Source organism: Tamandua tetradactyla, chromosome 7, assembly GCF_023851605.1.
Source record: "Tamandua tetradactyla isolate mTamTet1 chromosome 7, mTamTet1.pri, whole genome shotgun sequence".
Taxonomy (NCBI): Eukaryota; Metazoa; Chordata; class Mammalia; order Pilosa; family Myrmecophagidae; genus Tamandua; species Tamandua tetradactyla.
Genome location: NC_135333.1, coordinates 165,136,369 through 165,151,469, shown reverse-complemented (window position 1 = coordinate 165,151,469; position 15,101 = coordinate 165,136,369). Strand labels below are relative to the sequence as shown.

General features: G+C 42.9%; 1 protein-coding gene across 7 annotated transcripts in view; it reads right to left on the bottom strand.

The window, feature by feature from the left end:
- Positions 1-15,101, bottom strand: part of LOC143642812 (ankyrin repeat and sterile alpha motif domain-containing protein 1B-like) — a 72,719-nt gene that overhangs the window by 42,971 nt on the left and 14,647 nt on the right. For 5 of the 7 annotated variants that reach the window (XM_077111661.1, XM_077111662.1, XM_077111659.1 and 2 more), the window contains 2 exons: positions 2,460-2,588; positions 509-580 (listed from right to left, as the gene is read on the bottom strand). In XM_077111661.1, the coding sequence (XP_076967776.1) occupies positions 509-580; positions 2,460-2,588 (201 nt within the window). Of the gene's footprint in view, positions 1-508; positions 581-1,824; positions 2,321-2,459; positions 2,589-7,793; positions 7,882-15,101 lie in introns of those variants that run through there. The other 2 variants (XM_077111666.1, XM_077111664.1) reach the window with 2 other exon arrangements.

Below are 15,101 nucleotides of genomic sequence, written 5' to 3'. Positions count from 1 at the left end.
TGCCATTTTAACAAATATTTACTGTCCTTAAATGGTTCAACTATGAGCTGAGTTTTTTCCTTATTTTTTTTAAAGAACTAAGAAGCCTCATCAATAATATAAGTTTTATATAACATATTCCCAGTGCTTATGCATTTGATGATTTTTAGTTGATTGGGAATCTCTACAGTAAGTATTCTTAGACTGTCAAGTATAAAACACTCTACTGTAATAAACTAAAGATCACTTCTGTGCCAATCTTGAGAATGATCAATGCATGTATAATTAATTTTAAAGCTGTAAAAATGATTACGAGCAAATGCAATATGGCATAAATATTTCTCTGGAACAACAGTGAGATAAGCTGAAGTATAAACATGAACAAAGCCAAAACACCTTTTTATGTAACACCAAAGTGATTCAGTCGGCCAAGAGATGAAGAAAATAGTAATTTGAAAAGTGGCAATTTGTATCCATACCCAGTATTTAGTGTTTCAGCTACTAGGAATAAAATAGTTTGGCAACTTACCCGCATTTTGGCACAAGCATCCTGGGTTGACTCTGTCCCCCTGAGCTCTTTTATCAGCATAGAACCTAAATACTGAAACCCAAAAAAACAACGCAAAGGTTTATAAAAAAGAAAGCGTCAACATCCATCACGATTCAAAAACAAATCACAGGAGCACCAGTGGTCTGGGTTTCCCGGCTATAAGCTGCTACATAACTTTTAAAAGCTGACAGTTAACTAATCCTAACACATAATGGATTCGCAGACACAATTAAGCAGAATTAAAAAGTTCTAGCTCTGGGGGTTGCAAATTGCCCTTTATAATAAAACTGCAGCATCTTCTAAAAATGCCATCTTTCAAATCATATTTAACTGCAAAATGGGGGCATCTAAAAATGTTTTTCCTTTTTTTTTTTTGTTTTTTTTTCTTTTTAGTCCGCAATGTCTGCAAAAATAAATCACACTACTGTCTGTGTAATTACAGGGTTGTGTGAGACAGCTGAGAAGCTGAGCAACATGTACCCCGTTCGGGCTCACTCGGCTGCATAGGTAATTAACATCAGGCTGTTCTTAGGCGGAGGCGCAGTTTTGGACCTTTTTCATTCACAGCTGTGTGGCCTGTGGCTGATGCACCTGAGACCTGGGGACAGGCGGGCAGGGAAAAGGAGATTCTCAGCTGTTTTACAGCAGACAGAGCCGAGTCCCCGTGGCAAACGGACACAATGGAGGGACAGGTGCCCCAAAAAATCTGCTTCCAGGAACTTCTATCCGCTTTGCTGGGAGGTGATTCTATCTAACACGGAATGGTGCAATCCGCCATTCATGCCCCAAATTCGGACCAGGGCAAACAGTATTAAACGAAACGTCTAAATTGCCTTTCTTCCAGTTGGCCCTTCCTCAACCTTTTGACCTTTAATGGGGTTCTTCTTTCCTTTTGTCCCTTCAATGAAAAAAAAAATCATGCTCTACTGATCTTCTAAAAAGTAGATTAAAATAATTATTTTAGAAGTGATTCGAAAGCCTTCCTGAGAGGACCAGCGACACCCGAAGTCTGCAGAAACCCGGGAGTCGGTCCTGAGGATCCCAGAAATCCTGGCCTGGAGAGGACGTGCGAAGGCACAAGGCAGAGGGCTCGCTCAGGGCGCTAGAGGAGAGGCCCGGGGACCTGGGGTTTCAACTTTGGAAGAAGCAAGAGCTTCTTCTACCCTACAGTTTTGGGGAGGTCACAACAGACAAATCCAATACAGCAAGGTAAGTAAGCAATAAAAGAGGTACAGAGAACACAAAATGGAAAAAAAAAAGGCTAAATTGCCATGCGAGAGAGCGCGAACACTCACATCTTAATCCAATTAAGCGAAATGATCTTACAAAATCTTTGTAAGTTATCAGAAAGTTTGCCCAAAGTGAAGCATTTCTTTCTAAGAGAGGCAATTTCAATGTGCTGCAGAATGTTCAGGCACGTTTTCTGCTGTAGTCATGACAACCACCACCTGCCCCAAAGCCTGCAGTATCTTCTGAACATTTACCTGTTTATCTTACTTGCAATTCTCAGCTAAGCTTAACCGAGTCCTTCTCTTAAGAAAAAGACCCAGTCACATATCCTAATGGAGGAAATGAAAAGAATCCCGTCTTTTTATACAGAGGCAGACCCAGTGCTTTGAGGTCACTGCTGAGTGAGTGGAGATGCGTCCACGTGCTGTGTGTATCCTTGCTTCCATTTTAAGATTGCCCTCTACCACCTTGTTAACAAAATACAACTAAGAAGAAGGACAAACAGATGTTAGGAATACGAGAGAAAAACGGTTATGAGTCTCTATTTACACTCTTTCTTTGGACAGTAGGCCACTTTGAGGGAAAAACGCTTCAGAAGTTTCAGTGGTGGACATGTTGGTATATTTTTAATACGAAAGCGAACAAACCGGAAACATGCCCTCTCTCCCCAGTGGCACCAAGAACTGAAAAGGTGACTTACGAAAGCTTTGTAGTCGCAGGACTGGAAGATGAGCTTCTCTGGGTGGTGCTGCCAGTACTGGACTGGCGTGGAGGCTGTGGCTTCATTTGGTGGCCGCAGGGTGATGGAAGGTTCTCCCCAGTCTCCTGTCTGAAAATCAGATTCATTCTAGAGGTGATATGGGCAGGAGCAAGGTTCATTCACTAAGGCGGACCTGATTCACTATCTTACACACGTGTGCTACAGATGTGCCCGTGCCTTGGGTGTGCCATATGTCTACAAACACCCTCCTGCTTCTTACCTTTTTATGTGTGCTGGCATCCTATTTCCCAAAGCTGACTTAACTTTTGGTGGTGCGAAGAAGTTGAATTATTCTATTTTTAGGATGACACACTTTGAGAAATAATTTTAAAATAAAACATGAAAATGTTCATAAATGGTTTGCTAATTCATGAGAGTCTATTGCAATAGCCAAAGAATACACTGTCTTTGAAAGAATTTTTGATTTTTAAATTTGTGGGAAATTTTTAGTTTGAATTGCTTTTACATTCAGAATGTATGTCCCATAAATTTAATATACCATGTCCTTTGAATGATTTACATCTCTTGAGGAAAGGATGTATGAATTAAAGTATGTGTGACACGAAACAAAATCTTAAAAGAAAAACTTACTAATGGATAACAACTAGTTTCTCTCATCTGACTTCAATTGCATTAAAATAATACCAAAGCGATTGTTTTGGATGCAAACAGCTGCTTTCTCCTCAAAAGCACCAGCGAAGACTAAACAGTCAAACGCCTAGTTTGATCATATGTACTGGAGGGTCCTGATTCACAAATATAAGCATGTTCATTCACCTATGATGGTGTATTATCCAAAATACACGTGCTAAGATAATCTCCATCCTATCACTGCTGAGGTTAGCCACCATCTGCTTTATCACTATCCCTGTTAGTGCAAGCCTCTACAAAGTCAAAGACCCACGCTGGCAGGTCTCTTCCTGGCTCTAAACTGACTTCATATTATATATGGAGATCTATTACTCTTTTCCTGGGTAAAGATTCTGGTTTTAAAACACTCAGTTCTTTGTTCTCAAATGGACTGAAACTAGAAAACAGGAAGATTTCCAAAATCACTCTCTTCTAAATTGAATTCAGCTGGCTTTATAGAAGTAAAGAGAACTTACTTTATTTCCTAGGAGTTGGAAGAGTATAAAAAGGTCTCATAATCTTCAAAACCAAATAAAATCTTGGTCAGAAACCAAGTTCCACTGACATATGAGCAAATAGGCTGACACTCTGTAGGATTCCTTACCACGGGGTTTTCAAGGAGTCTGGGGCAAGAAGGCAACATTTTGGATGTACATGCATATTTTGGGGGAGAAGGTCCGTGGCTTTCATTCAACTCTTCAAAAGGTTCTCGAACCTCCAAAAGGCAAGGAGCACACTTCTCCAGGAAGAGCTTAAATAGGGTGTGTGTTTTGGGGAGAAGAACCAGCATTCCAATTTTCTCTGTGCAGGTTGGGCTGATGATATTAGATGGGATATGAGGTGGCTGCCTCTGATGGAAAAGTGCTACGTAAAGGCCTTGCCTTCTGGAAATCTCTAACTGGCTTTGAAGAAACAGAAGAGAATTCTAGGGGTCCTCAGGAATGGGCAACCTTTCCATGGAAGAAGAGGCTGAAGATTTTCTCCTTGAGATGGGTCAGTCCCCATTATAGGAGAAACAAAGTTAGCCTCGGGCTATTTTCTTGGCTGCTCCTTGAGTGTGTGACCAGTCAGAACTTCTCCTCTGGCTCCTCTCTCCTGCTCTATTTCGAGCAACTATTCGTGGTCGTTCTTCTTTAGTAGCTGATTTACTTGCATATTGCTCAGTCTCCTATCTCCTCACTGCGGACATAAAGATTTTATCTGTTATGCTTATTTTAGCATTTTTTGTTTTCTGACCCCTCCTTCCCTGGCTCATTCTGGCTCTTGAGTTTTCTCTTGATATTTGAATTTTTATCTTGTAAAAGCAATGACAACAATTAATTATGGAATTAAGTTTTTCTCTCGTTTCCTATTTTGAATCTTTCTTTTCCTTCTTTCTCAAATTTCCGGATCTTAATGATCTCTCCAATATTAATTGGAGAGTTCATTCATCATTGGGGGCTATGATATGCACTTAAAAACCTGCTATAAAATTCAAAATGTAGGCTGTGTGGATTTCAATATTATTGTGAAGCTGAGTGTAGTAACCTTTAAATGATCAAAGTTTAAAACTCTGTAAAGAGGCAGCTATGGATTCTTAAATAAAAAGCTCTCCCCAAATCTAGCAAAGCGTCCTCTAATCTTCCCCTTAACCTTCCCCCCACTTCCCCCTCCCCACACCCCCGTCGATAAAGCAACAGCAACATAGCAAACAGGAATTGTACACTGAAGTCACAGGTAACACTGTTAACGGAACAACAGAAGTTTGCACGCAACTCTGTGGAATGATACAAAAGGAGGATCTGATTGACATCAAAGGAGCCTGTGATTCCTGCTGATGTGACCCTGGAACCAAGCACGGGGTCTTCATGTCAGCCTCTGACAGGCAGCCGGGCACACCTTGGTGGAGCTCATACACAATCTTCAAAAAACAGCCTGAACAGACACGCACAAGCTGGGGCACCACGGCTTGGGGAGGGGCTGGGGGTGGAGACGGGTGTGCTGAAGCTCGGGTATGGGGACATTTCACTGGTTAGTACGTTAAGCATGCAAATCATATGCAAACTCATTCTCCAATGGCTGAATTCACTCAGGCACTCTTGTCATTAGATTTCAACATGAGTTCCACACTGCCAAATGCTGATGCAAACCGTTGACGTCATTCACGTAAGTTGTAGCAGCCATTTTGGGAAAAACAAGCCCCAGCACATGCCATCTCAGTCTGGAAACCATCCCATTCTCCTACTGGGTGAGCACGGGAAGAAATTAGCGGTACATCCATTTAACTGTTTAGGCAGTGCCATCATCTGCTTGGCCATGACTCCACTTTGTCCAGGAATCACAAACCAACTGCTTTGAATCCAGCCTGAGCTGATGGGGTCTCCCCAGGTGCTACGGGGAGAGATAATTATAGGGAAGAAGAACACACCTTACTTTATTTTCTTTGTGGCCTTGACGCATTGGTCCAGTCCAAATATTTTTAAATTCCCTGCAAGGACTGAGTCTACTTTTCTGGAAATAGAAACTGAGTTTTGACATACTTAGTGTTATTTCCACAAATTTGTTTTCAAAGGGATAATGTTCACAACATTGGATGAATAAGAAAATACATTTCCTTTCTTCCTGGAAATGCAACACCTTAACAAAAATTTGGACCTCAGTTCTAATAATATTTAGAAGACTCAGTTTGTCGGAGCTGCTTTTCCTCTTTGGAGTTAATGCAATAGGTTAATGAATGGACTTCTACAAATGGGATTTGTATTCTGCTATGGGGATGGTGAAGTTTGGTTTTGGGAAGGATTCACCTGCCAGGCTAAGCAGGGTTACCTTAGCTCTCCACCCTCCCAGAGGCTGAATTACAGCAGGAATGACCCATAGGGAACTAGGGAGAAAGTTACTCTATGACCCAAAAGTTAAGGTAGATGTGTGGTTTTGTCCCATACATATAATATTCCACACTGTGAAACCCCAGTATTAGGTCTTTTTATACATATTACATTCATATCTATATAATAACTGCATTTCCTCAGGCAAAAATTTTAATTGAATTTAATAGTTCCTCAGTTATAAAAAATGTTCACCAAAGGGGGAAGAAAAAGTTTCCAGCTGGAAATTCTTTCTAAAATGTTGCTAAACATTGAATCAAAGTCAAACAGACCTAGAAGGCCTTTTGTCTCAAAAGAATGGTTTGTAGTTAAATGTTATCTTCAATAAAAAAGTAAATTAAACACAGTAGCAATGATACAAAATAATCATAATTGGAATAATAGGATGGAGTAGGAAAAGCTTTGTGTAAAATATTTGGTTGTTTTTTAACTAGTACGTAAGATTGCAACTGACTGATAGTGTATTCTTCAGAGTTTGATTAATTACGGAAGAGAAATTAAAATGGTTCAAGTCACTGTTACTAAATGTCTTCAGGCTTTTACTTCAGAGCTTAAAATACTTAGAGAACAGAAACGTTTCCTTTAGGTTCATGTATTTAATGATCCTAATATGCCAAGAATCTGGGCATGGCTTAAGACTACCATTTATTTTGGTATTTATTATTTTTTATATGAAAGCCTAAGGCTTTTTCAAATTGTTTTACAAACTCACTAAAGTATGGCAATTAAACAGAGGACAATGTACATAATCAACTATCCCTTCAAACTATTTAAGTTCAAATAAAAATTAGCCTTCCAACATAAAGGCACACAATAATTTGAGTTGGTGCTTTAAATGGGGAATCGATTCTGTTTAATAGGTATTACCAATTGCTTACTATAAAGGCTCGGTGTGGCTGTTTGAAGCACTACAATTGCGTCACACCTAATATGTAATTAAATGGTCCCTTATATCATCAGCTGAAAAATATAAAACCACTAATTTAAACCACTAATTAATCCATAGATAAATTTTTATTGGATGGCAGATTCCAAAATGCAGCTTTTAAACACTGCATTATTTTTAAAGGTACGAAGCTGCAAGTGTTTAGTTTGTCTGTGGGCCATACATTTACGACAAATTCATTCTCTTTCAAAAAGAAGGAAGTTGAAGATATTATGTATTCTGTATGCTCTAAGAATACAAAGAGGAAAACATTCTCTATGGTCTTATTTTGTCATTGAGTAAAAATTTTCCTAAAGAAAATAAAATAAAAAAAAAAGAAAAATTTTCCTAAGTATCTAAGTAAATAATTAAGAGCCATGATTACAGCTTCTCTTTCTAACCTGAACAGAAGGGAACTGTATTTTCCATGCTTTGTATTGCTCTTTAAAAAAATTTTTAAATTAGGATTTAATTGATTTTTATTGAAATAGAAGCATTGAAATCTTTTCTACTAGGAGTTATTTCCACCTACCTGCTTATAAATTTAGATCTGAATATTAACAAACATTATTCTCTATTTCTTCAGAACACTTAATGAAAAACCAAAATGATTTTAAATGACAATTGTTATTTTAAGGTTTTATATTCAGTAAGTCTAACATTTTAGAGATGGGCTAACAAACAGATATAAGATTTATGTGGTCCCATCTACATTCCATTATCTCTGAGGCTTTGAAGAATGCTACCTATAGCGCTATGCTCATAAATATTTATACATTTTTTGGAAATATGTATAGAAAGGCCGTCTATAAGCCGTCACACACACACATGTAGGCACGATGCTGCAGTACTTACTTGAGAAAAATCTTCCAGAATAAAGAGTGCTACTTTGGTCAAATGCAGTTGGTTAGCGTGACTTTGTTCCCACTGATGATGAACGCAGAGATGGACACTTGTGAGTGCATAAAAAGCTCAGTTCACACTTATGGGTTCAGGAGTAACTGCTGAATCACCGGAGCCCCAACGCAAGGCAGAATTACCCCAGAGCAGACACAGGGTCCCCATGAGCCAGATTTCCCATGCACAGGAGGAGGGGCGTGCCTGACGTGACACCCCCAGAGGGGCCCAGCATGCCACCCCAAGACCTCTGCTCCGTGATTCTCAACCAAATGTGCCGACCTCTCGGATGACCAACTATCCACTGGGGAAACTTTAACAGGAGAGGAAGACAGGATTGTGTATTAAAACAGAAAATGTAAAAAGAAATAAGTGAAATGTTCACAGTTTCCAAACAGAAAAGGGTTTTTCCTCAAGTATACAAAGGGGGAAATGTGAACAGTTGAAAATTGGGCAACGCAAAGTCAAGTGGGTCACAATTTCACAACATTGCAAAGATCGGTTCAGTGCGTCAGATGGAAAAAGGCTGAGAACCACTTTATAGCTGTCACAGAGCCTCTCCCCCTGCACACCTCCTGCATTTGCGTTAAACTTGTCCAGAATATCATGCAAATCATACTCAGTTAAAGATTTCTCACAAGGGCAGTGCACAAACCTTCAAGAATTATTAGACACAATGGGTTGAATGGCCCATGGACGTGGGGAGTACAAAACGAGGAAGAAAACAACAGTGATATATACATGTATGTGTATATATATATTTCTATATATATCAATTTACCCTTTTCCTTCTGCCTGTAAAAGCAAGGTAACACAGACACCTGGAATGAAAGCCAAAACTCCCACGGCACAGATTTTAACCGTAGACTTTAAAACCAAGGATGTTTCTCATCTCAGGACAATTTTTGCACAAAAATTAGCCACAAGGCACAGCAAATGAAGTTATCATAGACAGACCCTCAGGCGTCACTAGACATGACAGGTTTTCGGCATTGCCAGGACACAGTACCTGTAGCTAATCACAACACTTTGCAACACATCACATGGCATGAGTTCAGGAAGAAAATAAAAATAACCATTTGTAACCTTACATTATGGGCCTGGTGGATGGCTGAGAAAGGAAATCCAGCGTTCTGATTCGTCCATATCTCACAGACAGACGACTGCTGATATAAACAGAAAACTATCTCATCTCGTCAATAGTTAAAACATGATAACTACCAAGATAGCATCAAGGAAGGGAAGGGGGAAAATAATAAAAAGGAAAGAATCATTTTTCTTAAGAAAAAATGTATTACAGGGCCCAAGATTTAATAAGCAATTTCCAAGTCATTCTCTTTTTGCTTAAAAACATTTTGGGCTGGCTGGGGGGAAAAATAAAAAAGACCATTCATGCATTCGTTTTATATTAAAGGTAATTACTAATACAGTCACATTTTGGAAAAAAAAAACTGTTTTACATTTGCCAAAAAGAATGAAAATATCCTCCCTCTGCAGGCCATTTCTATCAGGAGATAATTTCTTTGTGCGTGAGAACGGTGGGGGGAGAAAACCTTTGGCACAGTGCAAGGATTTTTTATTTTCTTATCATCACTGACCGAGAACAGATGAGGCAATAACGTGACTTTTCGGATCCAATCACTGCTCCACTTGCTAAACCTGAAGACAGGTGTCCCAGTGGCGCTCCCCAGCGCAGACTTAGGGTTTTGGTCACGCCCCTTACCCTGCGGGCATCACGCCCCTTACCCCAGCAGGAACGTCCCAGGGGCGGCCCGCCGGCCCCCGATGCAACAAGGCAACACTGTCTGCTGAGACCCAAACTCCACTCCCGAAGTCACAGCAGCCCCCAGAGAGAGGCACTGGGCCTCTGGCCTGACCTTCTTAGGGCTCTTTTCCCGAATTACACCTTCCGAAAGACAAGGGGACAGCGAGGCCCGCGTGGCAGAGCACCCAAACCTATTCGGCCAGCACCGCGGGCCTCCCCAGATGCCCCCGCAGACAAGACAAAGATCGCTGCAGGAAGGAGCTAAGAACACCCCGCAGTACGGGCGGAAACGCAGCAAAGAACAGTATCATCCACCCATTAACTGAAAAGGAAGCTTATCCTGGCTAAATGATCCCTTCTATTCTCCACCCCCCCCCCCCCCCAGGAATGCTCACTGGAAAGCGAGCACCCCATCTCTCCAGGATCCATGCCCTCTCGGGACACACCTGCACGCCTCTGCTTCCATCCCTTCTCGGGCTGTCCTTGGGACGGCCGCGGGGTCAGAGTGCCTGGTGGCTGGTAGGGAGGCCAGTCCCCGGTGACCCGACCCCAAAGCACCTCCAGCTACCTCCCACTAAAATCAGCTCTTTCATTCCCAATTCCCTCTCTAAACATCATGCTATCTTCGCCACAGGTGGGCCTTCCTCTTCCTGCTGGGCAGAAATTTATTCTCTAGCAAATGGAGTCCTGTGCCCCCCAAATCCCCTGGCCTCTTCTCCATCAGCTGTCATCTGATTGAAATGTCCTGACTCCACACTTTCGGAAGATTCCCAGTTTACCAAGCACAAAACCTACATGAGGGCGCCCCTGCCCTCTCGGGCACCCTCGCCCCTAATTCCTTAGCTCGTTATTCTATGCAATATGAGCCTGGCGTGGAGTTCCCCAGAAGGCAGTGGAAATCCCCGCTTAGATGGAGCCTGTCTCACTGATCCTGAAACTGATATGTACGAATATAACCAGTTCATGGAAGTCTCACCCTACAGGGGGGCAAATGTCTAACATTCTACTGTTTCCCAGTGGGCCGTGGGCCCATTTCCCCTCCCTGGCGGGCCCCAGGGCACTTTGAACATTTTGGGTGGGCTGCATGACCTCCCAGCACCTTTGAATAATGAAGAACCTCTTTTGTGTAAAGCTCCAATCTCACAGTGACGCTCACCTTCCCCTCCCTCAGCACCAGCCGGTCTTGGGGCTCTAACACCCCAAATGCGTAAGCGTGGCTTTGTCCTCTTTCCCTCCTCCGTGGCGTGGAGGTGGGATGGGGTGGCAGGGTCCATCTCGTGATGCCGGCCACCCAAGCTCCACCTTTCTCATGGGGTGTAGGGTGTAGAGAAGGACAAGGGCCCTTTCTAATCTGGATGCTGATGGACTCTCTGACGGTCGTCCCTGCTTCCCGGGGTAACGCTACCTGGGCCAGAGAAGCCCTCTGTGGAGCACGTGCCCCCGTGCTGGTCTGCCATGTGCGGGGCGAATCCTCTGGGAGACTCCTGGAGCTGGGCAGGACACCCCTGCACCGTCCCTGATGGGCAAACTCTGGCTCCAGCTTGACTTCCACTGACCGCACCCACTCCTGTGTGTGATGCAGGGGGGGCGGCAGGGCCGCGTGATCCAGGAGCCACACACCCACCCTGGCCAGTCGGGCCAGGAGAGGTGGCTGCACTGTGACGGCTCCCCTCTCTGCCAGGACGCTGCCAACTTCCCTCTCTCCAGCTTGTGCAGGTGCCACGAGCATCCATCTGCCTGCCAAAGGTCCAACTGCCGAAAGAGGTGCCGGGTTCCCTGGCGGGCACCCCCGTCTGCGCATGCACCCTCTGCTTGGCCTGGGGTGGTGGGGAGGCGCTCTCTCTCCTCCCCCTGGGAAAGGAAGGGAAAGCTGTGGTCCTTCCCACAGGGACTGGACACACGCTCTCTACTCTCCCCAGGCCCCCTCCTGCCCGTGTGGCCGGGAGGCTGGCCATGGCCGGGGCTGTGCCGCTCCTGGCAAACCCCGAGCAGGCTGCCTGGCTCCCAGGGGCAGTGCTTGCTCTCTTTAGGATGGATGGCATTTAGTGTCTGTGGGAAAAATTCCACTTAGCATCCTGTTACATAAAAATATCTTCCAGCAGTCACATAGGGCTGCCAGAGGCGAGGAGGGGAGACAGGACCCCATGCAATATTAATTTTATTTCAAAAACTTCATATAAAATTTTTCTCAACGAAGGAAAAAACCCTCTAGTCATAGACACAGAAGAGAGTTCATGCAGTTTAAACACATTTTCAGAAGGTACAACAACTATTTTCCATTTACAAGCCATGTTTTAAACTTAGAAAAAGTGAAACCTCCATAATTTCCAATAATTGTATGGGTCAGTGCAAATGGTAAAAGTCAGATTTCTAAAATAGAGTTTCAGTTAAGGGCAGTTAATTGTGTTTTTGTTATGAAGACTGTTAAAAAGAATAGGCTGATGCATTCTGAATATCATAATAGTTTTGTTAGCAGTAAATAATTTATCAGGCTCATTTAGCAGCAACTTAAGGTGGACCAGCTGTAACTGCTGTGTTCAGAATAGAAGATGGCTCTTCTCCTGGATGCGTGGTTATTAGACTGAGTGCTGGCATGAATTTTTCAAATGCAACAGAACTTCCACTGCAGAAATTCATTATGCTTATGAAGATAATATTTCAGAGTACAAAATTTATTGAAGTACTGGTTTTCAAAAAGTTTTGAGAAAGAAAATAGAATAGCGGGGGTGGGGGGAGAAAATCATCTGGGGCCTGAAATCTTGCAAAGCAGTGATTTAAAGCTAAGTTTTAATTAAGCTTTAGAATTCCCTTCATCTGTAAAGAAGACGACTAGTATTTGCCCTACTTACTTCACCTGGGGGTTGCGGGGCTCATGTTCGCTTCATGGGAGAGGGAACCTGTGCATGGCTGAATTCCCAGGGCCTAGAGCACTGAAGGCCTTCAAATATATTTAACAGACGAATGGCATTACACAATGTGTTCAAAAGTTCTTGGTGAACACCAGAGTGCCCTATAACTTTAGTTACTGTCATTGTTCACTAACAGTTGTGGTCGGTTCACTTTAATATCGCTGCTTGTGCCCCGAGTAAACCTCATGCCACCGATCCACTTCTGCTAAACTGTACTGGAGATTTCCCTCGCAGACTTGTTAGAAGAGTCCTCATTTGTCCTGATAGACAATTTCATTTACTTATTAAATTTCTCTCAATTCCTCTGCCACATATCTTGCAAAGGCTAATGCGGTTGATCTGAACATGAATTACTAGGAGATCCTAATAAATGGGAGTTAAAGAAAGACACAGTCGCCTTATAACTGAGATATTATCAATGATTTAATGTTTATTTCTTTGATGAGTAGAAGTCAACACACATTCGAAGCTGTATAATGTTATCTCCAGCCTAGACTCTCCCCTGACTCTGGAAATGTTTTCTTGAAATCAAACAAAATGTACAATAAAAAGAGTATTACCAATCTCCAAAGTTCCTCTCCTAAAAGTGGGCTCCTTTTCTTTTCCACTGGTAGTAATCCAGCCCTGTACAATCAATTATCTCCTTTGTCACCCATTCTGTCCTCTTTATAGAGCAATCCCTTAAAACTTCCACTAAAAGCAAACAAACTCCCTCCCTCCTTGAGCCCCTGCTCCTTTTCTCTGTTCCACGTTAAGCAAAGCTCTCCAAGACAGTTCCACTCGCATGGTCCCCCCACTTTCTCTTTCCTGACCTCTGGTGACCCACTCCACTGAAATCGCTCTTCTCCATAAACTCCACTCTCACTTTCAGTGATCATGTCTCGCTTCTCAGACTTTTCCAAATTCTCTTTTCTCTGGCTGTCCTACTTGGCCTCAACCAGTCCTGGCTCCCAAATTCGTATCTCCAGCCCAGACTCATCCAAACTTCACACGCAGATAGGCAGGTGCCTACAAGACACCTCCACGTGGATGTGACATAGGCATCTTGACTTTAAATTAACATCACAAACCAAGTTCCTGCCTGTCTTCACCTTCCCCATAAGCTGTCTTGTCTCCTCAAATAGCAACCTTATTCTCTCCAGTTGTTCAGTCTCAAAACATTGGCACCATCCTTTCTCTCACACTTCACACTCAGTCCAGGAGCAAATCCCATGGAATTCACTTCTAAACTCTACTTCCACTTCTTACCCTCCTATCGCTTACTTTGGTCTACAGCCACCATGCTCTCACATTTGGATTACTCCATTAGCATCGTCACTGGTTTCAAAGATTTCACCTTTGTCTTCTGAGTGTCTGTTCTCAACACAGCCAAAAGGATGCATTTAAAATGAAAGCCAAACTGTGGCACTTTGCTCCATCTAAGGAAATTTCGAGTCCTGACAATGGTGGGCAAACGCCTTACCTCTCTCTCCTCTCCATCCACTCTTCTTTCTCACTTGGTTCTGATGGCACAGCACACTCCCGCTTCAAAGCCCCTGTATTTATTGCTCCTTCTGCTGAAATGTTCTTCCTCAAGATACTGCAGGACCAGCACCTTCACCTCCTTCAGACTTCTACTTAAAGGTCACTGCCTCAGGGAAGTCTTCCCAGCTACTCTAGCAGACTGTATAAAATCAAGTCTATGGGCAACACACAATGGCTCAGGGCAGTGCGATGGTGGCTCAGTGGCAGAGTTCTTGCCTGCCATGCTGGAGACCTGGGTTCGATGCCCGGAGCCTGCCTATGCCAAAAAACAAACAACAAAAACGAGCAAACAAAAAAAATCAAGTCTGTGCTTTCCACGCTGTAAAAGGATTAGGCTTTCAAGCAGAAATACAGAATTTGAAAAAAGTTTAGAGCATAAGAACCTGACATTCACTCAAAGAGAGCTACTGACCATCTATTGGGTGCCAGGTATGGGCGGCCAAGATGAGTCAGGCTTAAGCCTGCTTTTAGTTAATATTTCCGGAATAGGTACTGCTATGGACACGGTCCTTTTCCCACTGCCAGGACCAGCAGTGAACTGGGATCGAGAGGCTGACGGTGGGTGTCAGAGCAGATAAGCCACAACTGCTTCACAGAGTCCAGCACACCAGAGTCCAGCTTTGAAAACCTACTGGGGGTCCACTGATGTGTCGGTAGTTTAATAAAGAAACTTTTATGAAGAAAGCTCTCCAGCCAGATTCTATCAGAGATGAAATTTTCTGGCTTGTTCTAGCCCTGAAAAAAAAAAAAGGCTTTTCCTCTGTTTCTCCTTTACATTTGTCATAATTCTTTCACACTTCAGGGTGTTCAGAAATTGACCAGAAAAATCCGACAAGAAGTGTGAAAGGTTTGGAGTGAAATTTAAAGGAATAATGAAGTCCATTCCTGTTCCTGGATGACAGTGTCTCTGAAATAAAACATAAACAAACCTGAAGAGGGAGCGAAACAGCTTCAAAGGCAGGAGAAAAAAGGGCATCCTAACAAAGGAAGCCTCAGTCAGTAGCAAACTCAGCGGCCCCTTGAGCAGAGACTTAAATGAGATAAGATCTGTCAAAGGACAGAGTCAAA